Here is an 18,035-nt window from a genome sequence, read left to right as displayed (position 1 = left end):
GTCCAGGGTTTCTGGAACGCGTACAATAGTCCAGGACTTCTGTAAGGTGTACAGAGTTTCTGAACTAATGAAATTTGACGTATTCAAAAGTTCCCCCAACATATTTTGACTACCCCTCTTATCTATTTTTCCTGCGTATACAATATTCCTAATACATAAATTGTTTAATATGAACACGAAGCTTCATCAGATATGGCCTAACATGTGAATAAGCGATAAGGATATTATATTCAGGCAGTTTTGCACTTCTCATAAATATACTGCAGTTCAAATACCAATACATTTCACCGGAAAGCATAAAAAGAAACGTTCTTAAACATACTGAACATAAATTAGGCGATCTTTTAATTAATGCATTGAGCTATAAGCTATGTTTGATGAAATCGTATATTCATGGTCTAAATGACTTTAAAATATTTCATTTGTTTGTGACAGTTGCTGAAACTGATACAGGTATATGTTTCAAATGATTTGAAGATTGTCCATTCAGTATATTTATGAGAAGTGCAAATCTGCCTGAATATAATATTCTTATCGCTTATTCACATGTTAGGCCATATCTGATGAAGCTTCGTGTTCATATTAAACAATTTATGTATTAGGAATATTGTATACGCAGGAAAAATAGATAAGAGGGGTAGTCAAAATATGTTGGGGGAACTTTTGAATACGTCAAATTTCATTAGTTCAGAAACTCTGTACACCTTACAGAAGTCCTGGACTATTGTACGCGTTCCAGAAACCCTGGACCTTTCCCTGTACATAGTTTTGTTACAAATGTCCACGCATTTTGTATAGTATCAACAGCTTAAAACAGTCAACGTTTGTTGAAACCCCATCTCCTATCGTAGCCGGCTGCATCTTGTGTATCCACGAATAGACTTTTCGTATTCATTTAGAAAATTAAATGACATTTTTAGAGTCTTCCCAAAGTCGATTTTTAGTTAATTTATATTTATTTCTTTAAAAAGAGTTGGCAAAACCTTAACCAAATTTAGTCTGACTTGCATGTTCATCCTAAACTGTCAAGCGTGTAGCTACATGTAGTTTCTAAAACACAGTAGTAAATTCAGCATTGACGAAATAACGATATATTATGTATGCTAATGTGCAGACTTGTTGGAGTGCACTGTTACGTATTGTAAATTCGCTGTCCTTCAGTAACTGAGGTAAATGCATTAATTAATCAGCGTCATTTTAATGTTCATAAAAGTCTTGTGGTTTTGAGAAAATTGGTCATAATCATTGATGTCAGTTACAGTTTGATGAATTGTCAGCGTTTGTTGGAAGCCGTTTGTTTAAATGAGTATTTTGTTAAGCCAACCAATAAAAATATAAACTACGAAAATGTTATTTGCAAGTGGTGAACTTCGTCATACATAAAATTTGGAGTTTCTGAAATTGGATAACAGCCTTGGTCAAAATGATTGGAGACATGGGCAGTCAATTGTTAAGCGTTACAAACAATGAGACAGATACAGAATCTGCAAAGTAAAGATACAACGGCTGTCAATGGTAAACTTTTAATCCCAAGTAAAAATACGTCTCATAACTTAAACACAAAGTGTTGTGGTTAATGTTTCAATGGTAAGTTGTTTTGCTTAAGATTATTGCAATTTATCATTTAGCTTTCATTAGAAGTAAACATGGTTGAAGACGCCGGATATTGTGTCCCGTCTTTATCAATACCCCCCACACACACACGCACGCACGCACGCACGCACGCACACACACACACACACACACACACACGTGCGCGCACAACAATATGTTTACGCCCATGTATCCGCCGATTGGACCACAGAACGGATTTTAACTTTATCATTTAAAAAGCTTTTGACCAAAACGATACCCCAAATGGTTTAGGTAAGCCCATATTGGTTATATAAAATGAGAGAAAAATATGGTGAATTAATGATTAAGTTTAGCAAGGGTAAGCATTATCTTAGGCATTACCTGATTTGCACGGTTTATTGTATAATTATACTGTTTTGTTCATCAGATTTAACATATTTCAAGATCGAAGCTTAGGCCACTGGCTTATGTTTAATGCCTCGCTTAGCTTAAGTTATGCAGTGCTATATATTTCACTATTGTTTTTTTAAACTACATAATTATACAAGCTCCACTTTTCATGATGTACCTCACTTTTGATATATGGTGACCGGTTAACGATGCGTATGGTGTTAATTATAAAATAACAACTGCAAATGGGATAGATGTGACAGCCTGGCCTCTTTTGTTAATTAACTGCTCTTGAACCAAGTCAGTCAGAACTTGAAATTTAAGAAAACCTTGAAAAGAATATTCATTTCAACCCAACGCGAGGCAAATGCACCCAATCTTTATTGAAAAGCTATTTAAACACTGACGGTATTTGTCCACGCAAGTTTTACCAAATACAATTATTATTTGACAAACACGTTAACGTAGTAGTTATACATCTTCATGTCATTGTGCAAAAAGAGGTCAAATAAAAGCAGTGAAGAAATTTCAGTCGTAGTTAAATTTGTTGAAATTGTCAATCTAATAAATGCAACAGATGGATGTGTTACCTCTACCGTACGACTGTGGTTTTTAATGAGGAGTGGGATATTTGATGTTTGAGCTCCCCTATCTAAGTGCATTACTCAGAGCATAACATAACACTCATCATTTTAAAAAAAAAAATTGCCTTTTACACTGATGCATTTGAATAAGTTCGAGAAAAAAACGATGTAGAGCGTTTTATATACCATATATAACTTTTGGTTGATCTGTTTGTGTATGGAAGTACAATGGATATGTCTATCAAACCTTGATCTGAATTGAAATCGGATACCTTCGAGCAAGTTGATTTTTTTAAATACGCTTTAACTTTCAAACAGGATCTTACAACACTTGCAAGATGAAGTTTGATGACATTACCGTTCTTTTGGGGGAATTTGGAAAGTACCAGAAGATATTGTATTTTCTTGTCTGCTTGCCGGCGATATTTACATCGATGCAGATGCTGTCGTCTGTGTTCACTCTGGCCATCCCCGACCACAGGTAAGAGCGTACACAGTAGAAATGAATACGAGAGGGATCAACTAATTTGAGGAGATTTGATTTATTTTTAAATTGTAAATAAACATCACTCGTGATTGCAGAAAAAAATTATTTTGGTGAGAATGTTGTTTTCTGTGATCGCTTGGTGTAATAAATTTCAATCATATTAAAACATCTTGTTATCTTGATGCAAATGTGTTTAAAATATTTATATTTCATTGGTATTAATTGGAAAATTGCGTAAAAACAATGTCGTCATGTATCATTTTGGAGATTTCATTTAATTAAAACTGAACCGGCATAGTGAATGTTACGCTACTTTTATGAGGCAACAGGGGAACACACGTCCTTAAGAGCAGTTAACACACCATAATAGATATTTCCACAGCAGTGCAACACCAGGATACTTTACCGAAAAACATAAAAAAGAAACGTTTATGAACATACTGAACATAAAATATTTGTTGTTAATTAATGCTTTCAGCTATGTTTAATGATATTATTTAATAATTGTCTGGATAAAAACAACGAATGGTGGCCTCGACCTATAACTTTATTAAATATATTTTAAAAAAATATCCAATATGTTATGAAACTGATACAAGTACATGTTTCAAATGATTGTAAAATTGTCAGTGCGGTAAAAATATGAGATGTGCTAAAAATCCTGAATGCTTTCTCCTTTTAGCTTATCAACATGCTATGCAACACTTGATGAAGCTACTAAATACAGATTTAACAATTCATGCATTTGAATAATGTTTATGCAGAAAAGATTGAGGGGTTGTCAAAATATGCGGGCGGAATTAAGTCAACTTTTGAATGCGCTGCATTCATTAATTCAGAAACTATGTACACCTTTAAGAAGTTCTGGACCTATGTACGCGTTCTCGAACACTTGGACATTTCCCTTTGCAGTGTTGTTACAAATGTCACGCATTTTTTAAGGTATCAACAACTTAAAGCTGCAATATCACAAATTGAACGTTTTGACAACTTTTTTTTTACTTTTTTTGTCTTGAAACGAGCCAGTTTTTGCGAAAACCCTCGGAATAAAATTTATACAAGACTGCTGACAAAAAATGAGATCGCAGATTTTAATATTTAAGTTCAAAAATTGATGTTTTATGCATTTTTCTTAAACCGTTATCAAGCCATAAAAAATATTTCGGATCTTATTTTTTGTCAGAAATATTTTATCATTGATATGCAGATATTTACGCAAAAAAGTGCTCATTCCAAGACAAAAATAAAAAAAAAGTTGTAAAAAAGGTATATCTGTGAGAGTGCAGCTTTAAACGTTCAGTGTTTATCGAAATCGCACCTCATATAGAGGCCGGCTGCGTCTTGTGTATCCACGTATTGATGACTATTTTATTTTCCTTAATCTGAATTTTACTTCTAAATGAATTATTTATAATTGTTGTTGTGCATGATGCGTGATTTACATTCAGTAAGCTTTAGATACGGTCTTAAGATATGCATGATCCTTTCGAGATATGTGCATTAATGTATACCATGGCTGTAGCGACCTAAATCAATATTGTCAAATGTTTTCATAGAAAAAGATCAGTTAACCTGTTTTCAAAATGCGTAATAACTCATGTTTGTTATTTTGCATACTGAATATAGCTTATTAAACTTATAATCATTATTTTTATCATCATCATCATCATCATCATCATCATCATCATCATCATCATTATTATTATTATTATTATTATTATTATTATTATTATCATATTAGTAGTATTATTATTATCATTATAAGTATTATTATTATTATTAATCATTATTATTATAAATAATAATTTTAGTATAAATTAATTTGATAACATTAGTATTAGTAGTAGTAGTAGAAGAAGTAGTAGTAGTAGTAGTAGTAGTGTAGTAGTAGTAGTAGTAGTAGTCGTAGTAGTAGTAGTCGTAGTAGTAGTAGTAGTAGTAGTAGTAGTAGTAGTAGTAGTAGTAGTAGTAGTAGTAGTAGTCGTAGTAGTAGTAGTAGTAGTAGTAGTAGTAGTAGTAGAAGTAGTAGTAGTAGTAGTAGTAGTAGTAGTAGTAGTAGTAGTAGTAGTAGTAGTAGTAGTTGTAGTAGTAGTTGTAGTAGTAGAAGTAGTAGTAGTAGTAGTAGTAGTAGTAGTAGTAGTAGTAGTAGTAGTAGTAGTAGTAGTAGTAGTAGTAGTAGTAGTAGTAGTAGTAGTAGAAGTAGTAGTAGATGTATAATTATTATTATTATTATTATTATTATTATTATTATTATTATTATTATTATTGTTGTTGTTGTTGTAACGAAAGACAGCGCATAAAACACCTGGCTTTCATTGGCTTGTTACAGGCAATGATATGACTCGATCTATTAGAAAGCGTTCAGTGTTTTAACATGTACTCAGGTATTTTACACTGCCTTGACTGCTTACATGTGCAATAAAAGTAACTCCCATTTACAAGTATTAAAATAAGGCTGAAAAATCAGCATAGCGATACGAACCACACTTGACAAATGAGGTAATTCAATGAACAATAAAACGTCTATTTATAAGCACGCTTCATGAAATTTGCTCGCGTGCCCTACTGCGTTCATAAAACGTAAACGCAAGAAAAACTGCGATCAAACCTTGAATAAAACAACGTACTATTTGCAATTAAAACTGGAGGTTTTGAATGTATTCATCAACATGATTGACTGGTGCGTTCGTAATTATGAATGTACTCCTGCATTATTTAATAAATAAGTCGAACAAGATGAACACTTCAATGAACCCACAACACAAGGTCACAGCCCTATCAAACATCGTGCCAACGAAATGATTAATATAATGTTGAAATACTTCACAATCGTTGTGAAATATACATGTTTAATCTAAATAAATTCTAAATATGTAGCGTATACAATAAATGTCAATGTAAGGTTAAATAGTAAAAATTTATTTTCTTCAGCTTTCAATTCACTTGTAAAACGTCCTCATCGATGCATTGTTACATAATATAACAAATAACACGAATCACCTCGTTATTATAACTATAAATTCCAGATGTGCTTTGCCTGGTCTTGGAAACGACACGTACGAAGTTCAAGGACAGTGGCATAAACTTCTTATCAACCAATCAATTCCATGGGAAACTGACAAAGATGATGAGGGATCATTGGTTTACAGCTCATGTGATCGATATTTGACCAATGAAAACACGTCTTACAACGCACATAACATTCCAGTGAAGTCAAGTACTGATGAATGTGATACGTTCGTATTCGACCAATTAACGTTCAAGAACACTTTCATTACAAAGGTTATTTTATATTCATATTGTTATATTTATGGTAAATAAAAACAATCGCATATGGCGGTTGCTCAAATCTTTCCGAATTTAGGTTTATATAATGCATAGAAACAACAGACCAACATGACGCATATGGGAGCCTCACTTCTCGGCTGTTATTAGTAAGAGTTGGTCCAAGTCACCCATCGGAGTGACAACAAGCATCGTGTTTTATCCAGGGTGGCTTCGAAATGTCAGAATGCTAATAGCCTATGTCCAATGCAGTCTAGATCACAATTGTAGTAATGTATACCGTTGAACTATACAACTATATTGCATAGTGTTCTATGAAAGCATTGATAGTTATTGCAAATTTGCTTGGAATTATGTTATGACTTAGGCACGAGGCTGAAACACCTCCTCACTAGAACTCATCACCGCTCCAAAACCGCCTCTACTAAGTAATAGTTATTTTATTATTTGTTGCCTCACTTTCACCCCTTTATTCGGTGTGAGCGAGAACAGATAACTGATAATAACAACATATTTATAATAGCAATATATTAGTTTCGTAATTGTTCATTTTCATGCAGACGAAAAGGAGCCAATGACAACATGATATCGATATATGGTGTACGATTCCCTAGCAGTTGACTGGGTTACTACATATATCTTAAGAAATATGTATTAATTTTGTAAATGCATGTTTTCCTTCAGACTAACCTGGTATGCGGAAAGGAGATAGCCAGGGCCAACGCCAACATGATATTGATGGGCGGCGTACTGTTCGGAGCCATCGCCATCGGTGTATTTTCAGATATGTAAGTTATACATATCACAAAGGATTTCTTTCGAAATACAACAAATCACAGTAATGATCTACTATTTTACAGTTTTGCTCATAAATGTAAATTATTGTTCATATACTGATGCGATCAGATGGTAACCAGTAAATGAATTGGGCGCAATAATACCAAGGGGCGGGGCATATTTACTACGGAACTATTTTTTTTAATGAAATCGTAGTACAATTATTGGCAACATGCAAAACTGTAATCTGCAGTAAAGCAGTTAAAACAAAATAAGCAACGATTATTTGATTGATTTTAATGTAGATAATTTCATGATGGATGGAACAGTTGAAGAAAAGTTTGTGTTTAAAAATGCTGTTAAATGTCACGAAAATGCAAAAACAGTTAGTTCAAAATAACCTCTATAATGGGTGCTTGTATGACGTCATGAGTGATGTCATTGAAAAGGTTTTACATTAAGCTCGATTCGGGCCGCAACATAACTCGGCAGCTGCATTTTGTTTCGACGCCATTTTTTGCAGTGTTCATTCGTTTTGAAAGTGTTGTTTTTCGAAAAGTGACTGGATTACTGGGATTATTTACACACAATACCTATTGGGTAATCAATTAATTACCTATGCAGTCCTACTTTAACCATTATTTGTTTTGATAACTAATTTAAGCCTGAAAATTTTGTAAACATGTTCTTGATAAAATGTACAGCATCTTCAGCATCAGTATGATCAGAGAAAAAATATTTGAAATTTCTTTGTTCATTGCATACGACATAGTGGAATCATGTCCATATAAGTCGTATGTTCTGAATAAAATCGACAGAAATAACTAAAAGTTCGGAGGAGTTAGTCGTTTTAGACATAATTTAGTGCTTTTAATAGTCAAAACAACTGCAGAAAAAACTATTTGGTAAACACATCAGCTTGCCAGGAAAAGACAACTCAGCAGAAAATATGTAAGTTATATGCCTTTTGTGGTTTATTTCCTGTTTTGGTATTTGTATGCAGCTACATTATATATTCTAAAATATGTTTTTGTGCAAAAGTTTGCATCGTTGACCAACTTTCGGTCAGAAACCAGGTCGCTCAGCCTTCATTGTTATGATGCGGGCCCTGAAAGCGCATATGTAAAACAAAAAACCGGGCATTAACGGCACGTGAATTTACTGAATAATGACCGTTTTCTACCGAAAACGCCCGGGTTTTTGCGTTTTAATATATCACGATAACGGACCGAAAACACACATTATATGCAAAAATACGTATTCATAATATTCTTGACCTTGAAAAGATAGAAAATAAACATATAAATAAGGAACTATTTTATCTGTGCATTTATTGTCGTATACAATTAGGTTACGATAGCTGTTCTAATTTACCCACCGTTGAGAACAACGAGAGAAAGAAAAGAGAAAATGCTCTTGAATAATCAATTTATTTTAGCAGAAATGTAGATTTAAATGAATGTAAATATAAGTTTTAAAATTCGACATGTTGCATTTTATCGGGGTATGGTAAGCAATGGCGCAGTTCAAAATGTTGGTGGAGTCCTTCGGATACCCCGATAAAATGCAACATGTCGAATTTTAATCCTTAAATGTTTGCCGCCTTGCTTGACAACAACCTAATGTTATTCCAATCCTACTTGAAGACTAGATATACACAAGTGAACATCGCAAAAAGTAAGCCAGGATGCAAGCACGACTAGATACACTCTGGTGATAGGGCCATTTCACCAAGGATTGTTTTGGTCCCGAGAGTGCCGGATCTCTTTTTTAGTCGATCGGCCCTATTTTTGCAAAATAAGACGGGAACCTGCGTGCACTAACGTGCACTAACCTATACTTTCGGGGTAAGATCTGGCGCGATCGCATTAGTCCCACGAGGGTCGGGTACCTAAAAAGTGATCGGCTACTGTTTTAAAACAAGTTGAAAACCAGTAGCCGATCAAAAATAGTCGGCCCGTGGTCGCCTTGGTCGCCCGAGGGTCCTCTGAAGGTCCACTTGTCTCGCCCGCCCTCTGGAGCCCTCTTGAGCCTTCTGGAGCTTTCGTTTAGCCTCTGCCGCTCTCTTCCGAGGGTCGTGCGTAGTGTCGTCGGAGTGTAAGCACCCGACCATCACCAGAACATATAGAAATCCTTTTAAATGTCACAAATAATTAATTGTTACTTAATAGAACAGCAACGCATATATTTACTCAAAGTAATTATAAATAATAATAAATGTACAAATTAATACCAATGCCAGAGAACTATATAATCTTTATAATAGAAAAATAAACTGCAAACTTTTCACATAACAAGTACTGAAACAAAACACAGGTGAAAAACCTTTAACAATTCACAACAACTTACTTCTTTTTAGCATATCTTCTCTTGACCCTGTTCCTTCTCCTCAGCATACTTTCTAGTCTTGTAACATTTTGCTGTGCTATAGCAGTACGAAGTTGTAAAGCTACAACAAGCCCCAGCACTGCTTGTTGGTCCATGACCTTTACTGGCATATCAGAAAATGGTGAAAGGCTTTGGTCTGGCTCGATTTATATAGTCGGGCCACAAAAACACCGATCTCTCACCGATCAGGGCAAATTTAGTCGGCCAAAGATCGTTTAAATCGTCCGAAGAACGTTTACTTTCGGGTTTCTGCGGCTACCTGTGTCAACATAAGCCTACATTCGGCCTCTCTCGCGCGAAGAACGGCGAAAGAACGGCGGACATCGGCCGCAGAGCGGCCGAAAGCGTCCTCTCTCGAGCCGGGATCGCCCATTTTCGGTCTCTCTCGGCCGAACAACGCGCGAACATCGCTCACTTGCGCACGAGATGCGGGTCTCTACCGGGCCTTTGTCTTGTACCTGCGGGTACTTGCGCGTACATTCGCATACTTGCGCCCCTGAAACGTGTCGATCGCTCGAGGATCGTCCGTGAATCGTCCCTCGCCGTGGTTCATTGGTCGGGATTCAATCGGCTTAAAAATGGGGACGATTGGAGGCGATTCAGGACGACAATCTGGCCGATCAAAAAAATAAATCATCGGTGATAATCTGGTACAGATCGGGACGATTGGAAAAAAACAATCTTTGATGAAATGGGGGCATTACATGAAAAATACAACCTACATGTGCAGCGAATAAAATCGCATTTGAGCCTCCAATACGTTCCATGCGAAATGTATTTTAATTTGAACGAAGTGTTTCATACTCTTTAAGTAAAATTGTAACTTTCCTTGGAAATGGTAACTTGTCAAATCATTTCAGATTGGGAACGAGTCATATTACATAATTACTCAAAATTAGTAGGTTACAACCTAATATTTTGATTTTCAAAACTGGTCCGAATCTCCTTTACTCACAAAAGGTTTCGTGTGACCCTCACTATTTATAAACTCGGCCTTTTTACAATTTCTTTTCGCAGTCAATGTGGTTTCTTCAGTGCCGACTTCAATGACTAGTTGAGTGTCCAGTGTCCGATAAACTTTTGAAAAACAAAAGTATTTTGTTCACCATATATTATCTCTGGCTTATTTGGCACAGTCGTTAATCATGCAAATACAGGCATCCGTAAAAACATATTTGCACATAAAGATGTCAATATTGTAATTTGATATAAACTATATATAAACACTTAAAATAGAACAACGACCTGGTCTTCTGAGAGATATCACTCGAACGGCTGTTCAACTCATTTGAATCGGTTGAATAAATATACTTTAAATAATGTTATTTAACTCACGAATAAATGCCGATTTCAATGCCTACACGAGTGTCGAGTTTCCGATTTGGTATTTGAAAAACAAATATATTTATATGACAATATATTATTTCTGTCTTATTCAGCACGTTCGTCAGTCATATATGCAAATACCGGCAGCAATGAAAATATATAAGCACAACAATATGTCAATATTTACTTTACGGAAATTTATGTTTAAATTACATTGTACCGTATATATGAAACACTTCAATCGATCTAAGCTGGACCTGTTCATCTGAAAGAAATCACAAGCACGGCTCGTGTCCCTGCTTTTTGCGTAGTATATTATAATTGGCAGTCTAAGTATACGTAAGATAAACTCTTGAACTATTTAAAAAGGGTTCAAATTTGGTTAACGAAAGTGTTAACATACCGTTCGGCCAATCTGAATCAGTATGAAATAGGCCCAGGGTGGTATTCAATATTTAACTTAAATTAATTTTATGGTCATGCATCGTTGACTTCATTCACTCTATTGGTCAGTTATTAATAACCAGTAATCCGATTAGCTACATCGTTCTTAGATCCATTTAAGACAAATATTGAATACCAGTCCTTGGTTCGGACGTTAAATAGAGGTCGAATGTACTTTAACATGCACAATTTTAAGATTCGTACCGAATACGGTGGTGATACAGTCTATGTATTTTTTTCGAATCGATTCGGCCATTCGCACAAAACAAAAATGTTCCCATGCACACTTTTTAGATTCGGAGCGAAGACAGCGGTGATACTTTCCATTTTTATTTTTTATTGAATCGGTTCGGCATTCGCACCAAATGTAAAAAGAATAACCCTTTCCTACAAATGTACTTTTGTCATGCACATTGTTTTTAGATTCGGACGGAAGACAGCGGTGATACTGTCCATATTTATTTTTATGCGAATTAAAATAAATATAACTACATCTACCGGCGAATGTTATTTTCCATTTGTTAGATTCGGACGGAAGACGGCGGTGATAATGTCTTCGTTCTTGCACATCGGGGCGGCGTTCGGGTCAGCGTTCGCGCCAAACTACGGGGCCTTTGTTACTTTTCGTTTCCTCCAGGGAGTGTCTAACATGGGCATCTTCATGTCACTCTTTGTCATTGGTAAGCACTATGTCAGTGATTCGTTTTGAAATCTTCTTTGTTATATTCATGCTCCAAATATCATTATCATAAGGGACTAAACTCTAGCACCTTTAATCCTTTTTCGATAATTCTATGCATGGGTTCTTTCATGTAGCGCCCACTTTCATCATCCCAGACCCAAGAGAATAAGACCAATATTTCCCTCTCGAGACGTTGGATTCAGACAACAGAAAAGTCCCTGTATGCCCGCCTGCACCCGTTTGGAAAAGACATTAAATGGACACAAGTTATGTTAAATATTAGCTCGTGTTTATTTTCTGTTACGGAATGAGTGTAATAATAAGAACACTTGCTAAGTATCTTAGCTTTCAGATAATATATAATAAAACTTTACAAAAATCAATGTTGTCCTACAGGTATGGAGCTGGTTGGTCCCTCCTATCGTGTGGCCGCAGGGATTATCATCGAGTTTTTCTGGTGTGCTGGTCTTTTCCTGTTGTGCCTCGTGGCCTACTTCGTGCGCACGTGGAATATCCTGCAGCTTGTGCTCGCGTGTCCAACCGTTCTCCTCGTTCTCTACTTCTGGTGACGTGTTCCGAAGTTTTATCCCAACAATTTAGACTGGTATCCTTGCTCTTGAGCGAAATGCAATGCAAGATACCAGTCAAGTTTTAAACATTGAAACTTCACAGTAATTCATCATGTTCTGTGACGAAAATCAAGTATATTGTCAAATATATGCTCTCGTTTTAACTACAATATTCTCCTTTGATCGTGTATTATATAATGTAAAACATATTGCAATCGATCTTTAGTTGTTAACCAAACGAACTCTTCTGAATATAATTTTGAACAATGTACACCGTCCATATTTGGTGTCAAATGATTGTAATTATGTTTTAAAGTGAAGATTATGCTATTTTCGCTGTATTGAAAGTTTTTATTGACTGTTATAAATTTAAGTTAAACCTAAGCAAAATCTAAAATAAGAAAATGCTAACTGTGTCATACAGTGTCCTACTTGAGTTATGATCCTGGACATTATCAAATGATACATTTTGTAGTGTATTAATAAATTTCTTTATAAATCGACGAATTAGCTTTGTGTAAGTGTGGCTAGTCGTGTAACAGTTCTTCGCACTTCCGTCAATAGAATAGATGGCTAAAATCAATCAATTTACATTGATTTTACGACATTTCTGATTCCTTTTATTTGTATTGTCGTTATATAACTGAAGAGGGGAGGGGGGGGGGGAGGGTAAACTTCAGTTTCAGTTTTATTTTAATGATCTAACAGAATTAACCTTTAAACATTCATATAACTTACAAATGTTTCCACAATATCAGGTTTATCCGCGAGTCTCCGAACTGGTTTAACATTTGGTAACCGATTTGACTGTGTGTATAATGTGCTAATAAGTGTAAGTTTTTGTTTTTGCCACTATAACAGGTTAATCCCCGAGTCCCCTCGTTGGCTGATCTCCAAGGGAAGGTACGAGGAGGCGGAGAAGATCATCCGGAAATGCGCAAAGGTGAACAAGGTTGAACTTCCGGAGAAGATGATAGACGCGGACAGCACGGAGGAGGGCAGTAAGGAAAGCGTCCTCCGGATGCTCACCGTACCCCGTCTCCTGATACGCACTAGCATCATCTACTTGAACTGGTGAGTGACCGCGCCGTTCACCTTATAGGTTTTAGGTCAGTGCTGGGTAAAAGTGGACTGGATTTAAAATTCGTCTGTAAAATATTTTACTAAAAATACTTAAATAACGAATCGACCAATCAACTAATCAACTAATCAATCATTTGGTGAACGAATTGTCATCTTTTGGGCTATTGATTTGTATTTCAAAGGGAAATAACTCAATCAGTCAAAACAGGATTATATGTGTAAACTTTTTGAGATTACCTCCCATTAACTCCGCCCTCGCCGAACACCAACGTGGTAAACCCTTCTCCATCTGTAGGCTGGTAGTGAGCATGGTGTACTACGGCCTTGGACTTAATGTGGGTAACCTTGACGGTGACATCTACACGAACTTCGCCATCAACTCTGCCATGGAGGTCGCGGCGTATATCGTCTGTCTCCTCTTGCTGAACCGCGTCGGCCGGAAGGCACTCCACTGCGGCACTATGATCCTCGGGGGCGTGGCCTGCCTCTGTACCATATTTACTGTGCTGTATGCTGATAAATGTAAGTGGGTAAAAACTGTTAAACTTAGAAAGGGATAAACACAAGAGTCATTATACATGTTTGAGATACCTCTCAGTCATGACATGGATCAGTTTCAATGGATGTCGTAGTAGTTTAAAAGTGCTTTAGATGCATAAAATGCCGGTATCATAATTCTTCGCTTCCCCCGTTTATTGGGAAAGGGGACTGCACGTTAGTGTGCGTGATCTGGACTTAGATATGTATTTGTTATAATTAGATGGGTTTAAGGTTACAAAGCACATTACAGGGCAAAACGTGTCAATTTAGTTCAAAACAATTCCACATCTAAAAGCTGCTGTATGTTTACTGATATCTTCATTCAGCTCTTTACTGGATCACAGTGGTGCTATCCAACGTTGGAAAGTTTGGGGTATCGGCGGCGTTTGCCATCATCTACGTGTGGTCGGCGGAACTTTTCCCGACCCTCGTTCGAAACTCTGGGATGGGCTCGAGTTCTATGATGGCCAGGGTGGGCAGTATGATCTCACCATATATCGCGGATCTGGTCAGTATTTCGAGGAAAAGGTATTTTGATCGAGCTATACGGCTTCAAGCTAAAAATGTTAAGAGTAGCTGTGGACATTTCGGACATTTATCATTCAAGAAATGGAGTCTACCACCCGCGCTTCTTGACGTAATCGTCAAGCGCAAAAAGTAAACGCGAAATGTAAGTTTTATAAATTTGGTCATTTTTTGTTTTAGGGTACATTTGTGGATGGTGACTTTGGAAAAGCGCTACCGCTGATCATATTTGGCGGCCTGTCCGTGGTCGCCGGCCTCCTCTCGCTCTTTCTGCCGGAAACCAACGGGCAGGTACTTCCGGAAACGATTGAGGACGCTGTGAACTTCGGCAGGCAAGTTGTTGTATTTTACACTTTCGCTTAAGCACTGTAATATTGTATATAAATTGAACAAATAACTTCATAAAAATCAACAAAGAACAGTGTGTTCATAAAATCGCTTTTCTTATCTCCGCAGGACCACACCTGATTCCAAGAAGACGGACGTGACTAGAAAGTATTTCGTCAATGATGCATTTACCGGCAACGTCGACTCATCGACGGAAGAGAAAAAGAATGCTGAAGTGTTGGAGCAAAACGGTTACAGCACGCACATGTAGATAGTAATTGCCAATCGTAAAGTCTCGGCTATCTCCGGCAAGTTCGGTATATTTTGTTGGAGGGCAAGTTACACCAATTCGGAATTTTCTACTCATTGTTGAAAGCCTTATTTCGTTTATTTAACACTTTGCAGAGATTCAAAGCATGGTTACACCATGTCAGAACTTTGGCTGCTTTCCATCTTTAAAGGTTTTGTTGTTTAATGTTTAGTACACAAGTGGAGCGTTCTCCCCATATATGGTGTTGGGGTCGTGAAGGAGAAGAAAGCAGTGTTATCTTCGGTGCAAAACATTTAGTGGTGTCTGACCTGGAAAATAGGGAGATACTGTTTCGAATTGATTATAATGAAACATTCCTTGTTTGTTTTAACAAATAATAATACTGCACTATTATATTAATAGTCGATTATTGATTTATCAATGCTTCTAAATAGAAACTGCACTTTTATACTTGAAAACATGTGTCAATTGAGAATTACTGTCCGACTTTAGGAGTCCGTTAGTCCAATCTATTAAATTGCTACTCCAGTCTATTACATGTCTACTCTAGTCTATTACATGGCTACTCCAGTCAGTTGCATGGCTACTCCAGTCTATCGTTTGGCTACTCCAGTCTATTACGTGGCTACTCCAGTCTATAATATGGCTACTCCAGTCTAATATATGGCTACTCCAGTCAATTACGTAGCTACTCCAGTCTATTACGTGGCTACTCCAGTCTATTACATAGCTACTCCAGTCTATTACGTGGCTACTCCAGTCAGTTGCAGGGCTACTCCAGTCTATTACATGGCGCTACTCCAGTCTATTACATGGCTACTCCAGTATGTTACATGGCTATTTCAGTCTGTTGCATGGCTACTCTAGTCTGTTACATGGCTATTTCAGCCTATTGCATGGCTAATCCAGTCTATTACATGGCTACTCTAGTTTATTACATGATTAATCCAGTCAGTTGCATGACTACTCCAGTCTATTGCATGGCTACTCCAATCTATTACGTGGCTAATCCAATCTATTACGTGGCTACTCCAGTCTTTTACATGGCTACTCAATTCAGTTGCATGGCTACTCCAGTCTGTTACGTGGCTACTCCAGTATATTACGTGGCTACTCCAGTCTGGTGCATGGCTACTCCAGTCTATAACATTGCTACTCTAGTCTTTTACATTGGTACTCCAGTCTATTACGTGGCTATTCCAGTCTATTACAGTGCTACTATATTCTATTACATGTGTACTCCAGTCTATTATGTGGCTACTCCAGTCTATTACATGGATACTCTAGTCTATTACATGGCTACTCCAGTCTTTTACATGGCTACTCTAGCCTATTACATGGCTACTCTAGCCTATTACATGGCTACTCTAGCCTATTTCATGGCTACTCTAGCCTATTACATGGCTACTCCAGTCTATTACATGGCTACTCCAGTCTATTACATGGCTACTCTAGCCTATTTCATGACTACTCTAGCCTATTACATGGCTACTCCAGTCTATTACATGGCTGCTCCAGTCTTTTTTATGGCTACTCTAGTCTATTACATGGCTACTCCAGTCTATTACATGGCTACTACAGTCAGTTGCAATGTTACTGCAGTCTATTACATGGCTACTCCAGTCTATAGCATGGCTACTCCAGTCTTTCAAATGGCTCCTTCAGTCTATTTAATGGTTTCTTTAATCTTTTGAATGGCTAGATGTTCTTATACATATGTATTTTCGCTGCGCGAACCTGTGTCACAATTGCGTTATCAGTGTTGAATATCTTTTCTATACAATATGATTTATACGGATAAAAAAACCGACAGAAACCCCTGTTCTTTTAATGTATACGTATACATGTCTATATCAAACACATGTAAAGGAGAATTAAATGGTATTTTCTTGTTCGTGGAAAACATTAGTCAAGGAGCATTAAATACCTAAACTCAACCCGAGGCTGATACGATGTGCATTTGTAGCATGTAAAAGCATTTTGAAGATTTTATTCAACGTTTGAATATGCATATGTAGTTTGTATGAATTACATGTACATATCAAATACATAACATATCATTGATTCTTATGATATAGTCAATAGATATTTTAATGTTGTTTGAGTTTTATTTTCTTATTATCAATGTCTCAATGGTCCGGTCTTCAAATATTTGTGACACAAACAATCCGTGGCAGACTTCAGAGAAATATTCATCCATTGTCGGCAACTTGCTTCCGTAACACTTCTTACATACCATGGGAAAATTGATTTACAAAATCTCGTTTATATTAATATGCTTGATGTAGGGGAGACAACTCCTCTTTTAATGCAATCGCATGTTACACTTAAATACTCTTCAATAACCCTATACTTTCAGTTGTCACCACAGGCGGGTGATCCAAAAAAATAGGGATCCGGCGGACCGCGTTCAATTTCAGCTTTCGCCTCAGTATTTTTTCTACGGAAAAGCATTATTATGAATGTCTGTTCATATTTGAGAGTCAGATTTCCGGCGAGGTTCCTTTGCGGAACCAATGGAACAGCCTCGTGTATTACTCATGAGTAGGATATTGTTCTAGTCAAACCGCCATTTTACACAACAAAGCATAGAGAAGTAGTGTATTTGGGGTATCCGACGATGCTCTTCAACATATTTAACACCATGCTTCAACGTGTTTCAATTACATTTCAAAGTGTTTTTAACCACAATTGGACATGCTTTACACCAAGCTTCGACATGCTAAAACCAAACCTCAGCATGCCTTACACCACGCTTCGACATATTCAACATCCCTCTTCC

General features: G+C 36.7%; 1 protein-coding gene across 1 annotated transcript; it reads left to right on the top strand.

Annotated features, from left to right (window-relative positions):
- Positions 1-1,395: 1,395 nt before the first annotated feature.
- On the top strand, positions 1,396-17,351 carry LOC128237488 (organic cation transporter protein-like). The gene is made up of 11 exons (XM_052953066.1): positions 1,396-1,515; positions 2,868-3,030; positions 6,063-6,318; positions 7,006-7,109; positions 11,782-11,936; positions 12,335-12,503; positions 13,369-13,581; positions 13,886-14,112; positions 14,457-14,638; positions 14,836-14,987; positions 15,112-17,351. The coding sequence occupies exons 1-11, from the start codon at positions 1,467-1,469 to the stop codon at positions 15,251-15,253; spliced, it is 1,812 nt and encodes a 603-aa protein (XP_052809026.1). The 5' UTR covers positions 1,396-1,466; the 3' UTR covers positions 15,254-17,351.
- The last annotated feature ends 684 nt before the right edge of the window (positions 17,352-18,035 follow it).

Source organism: Mya arenaria, chromosome 6 (assembly GCF_026914265.1).
Source record: "Mya arenaria isolate MELC-2E11 chromosome 6, ASM2691426v1".
Classification (NCBI taxonomy): domain Eukaryota; kingdom Metazoa; phylum Mollusca; class Bivalvia; order Myida; family Myidae; genus Mya; species Mya arenaria.
This window is presented reverse-complemented; position numbering and strand designations above follow the sequence as displayed.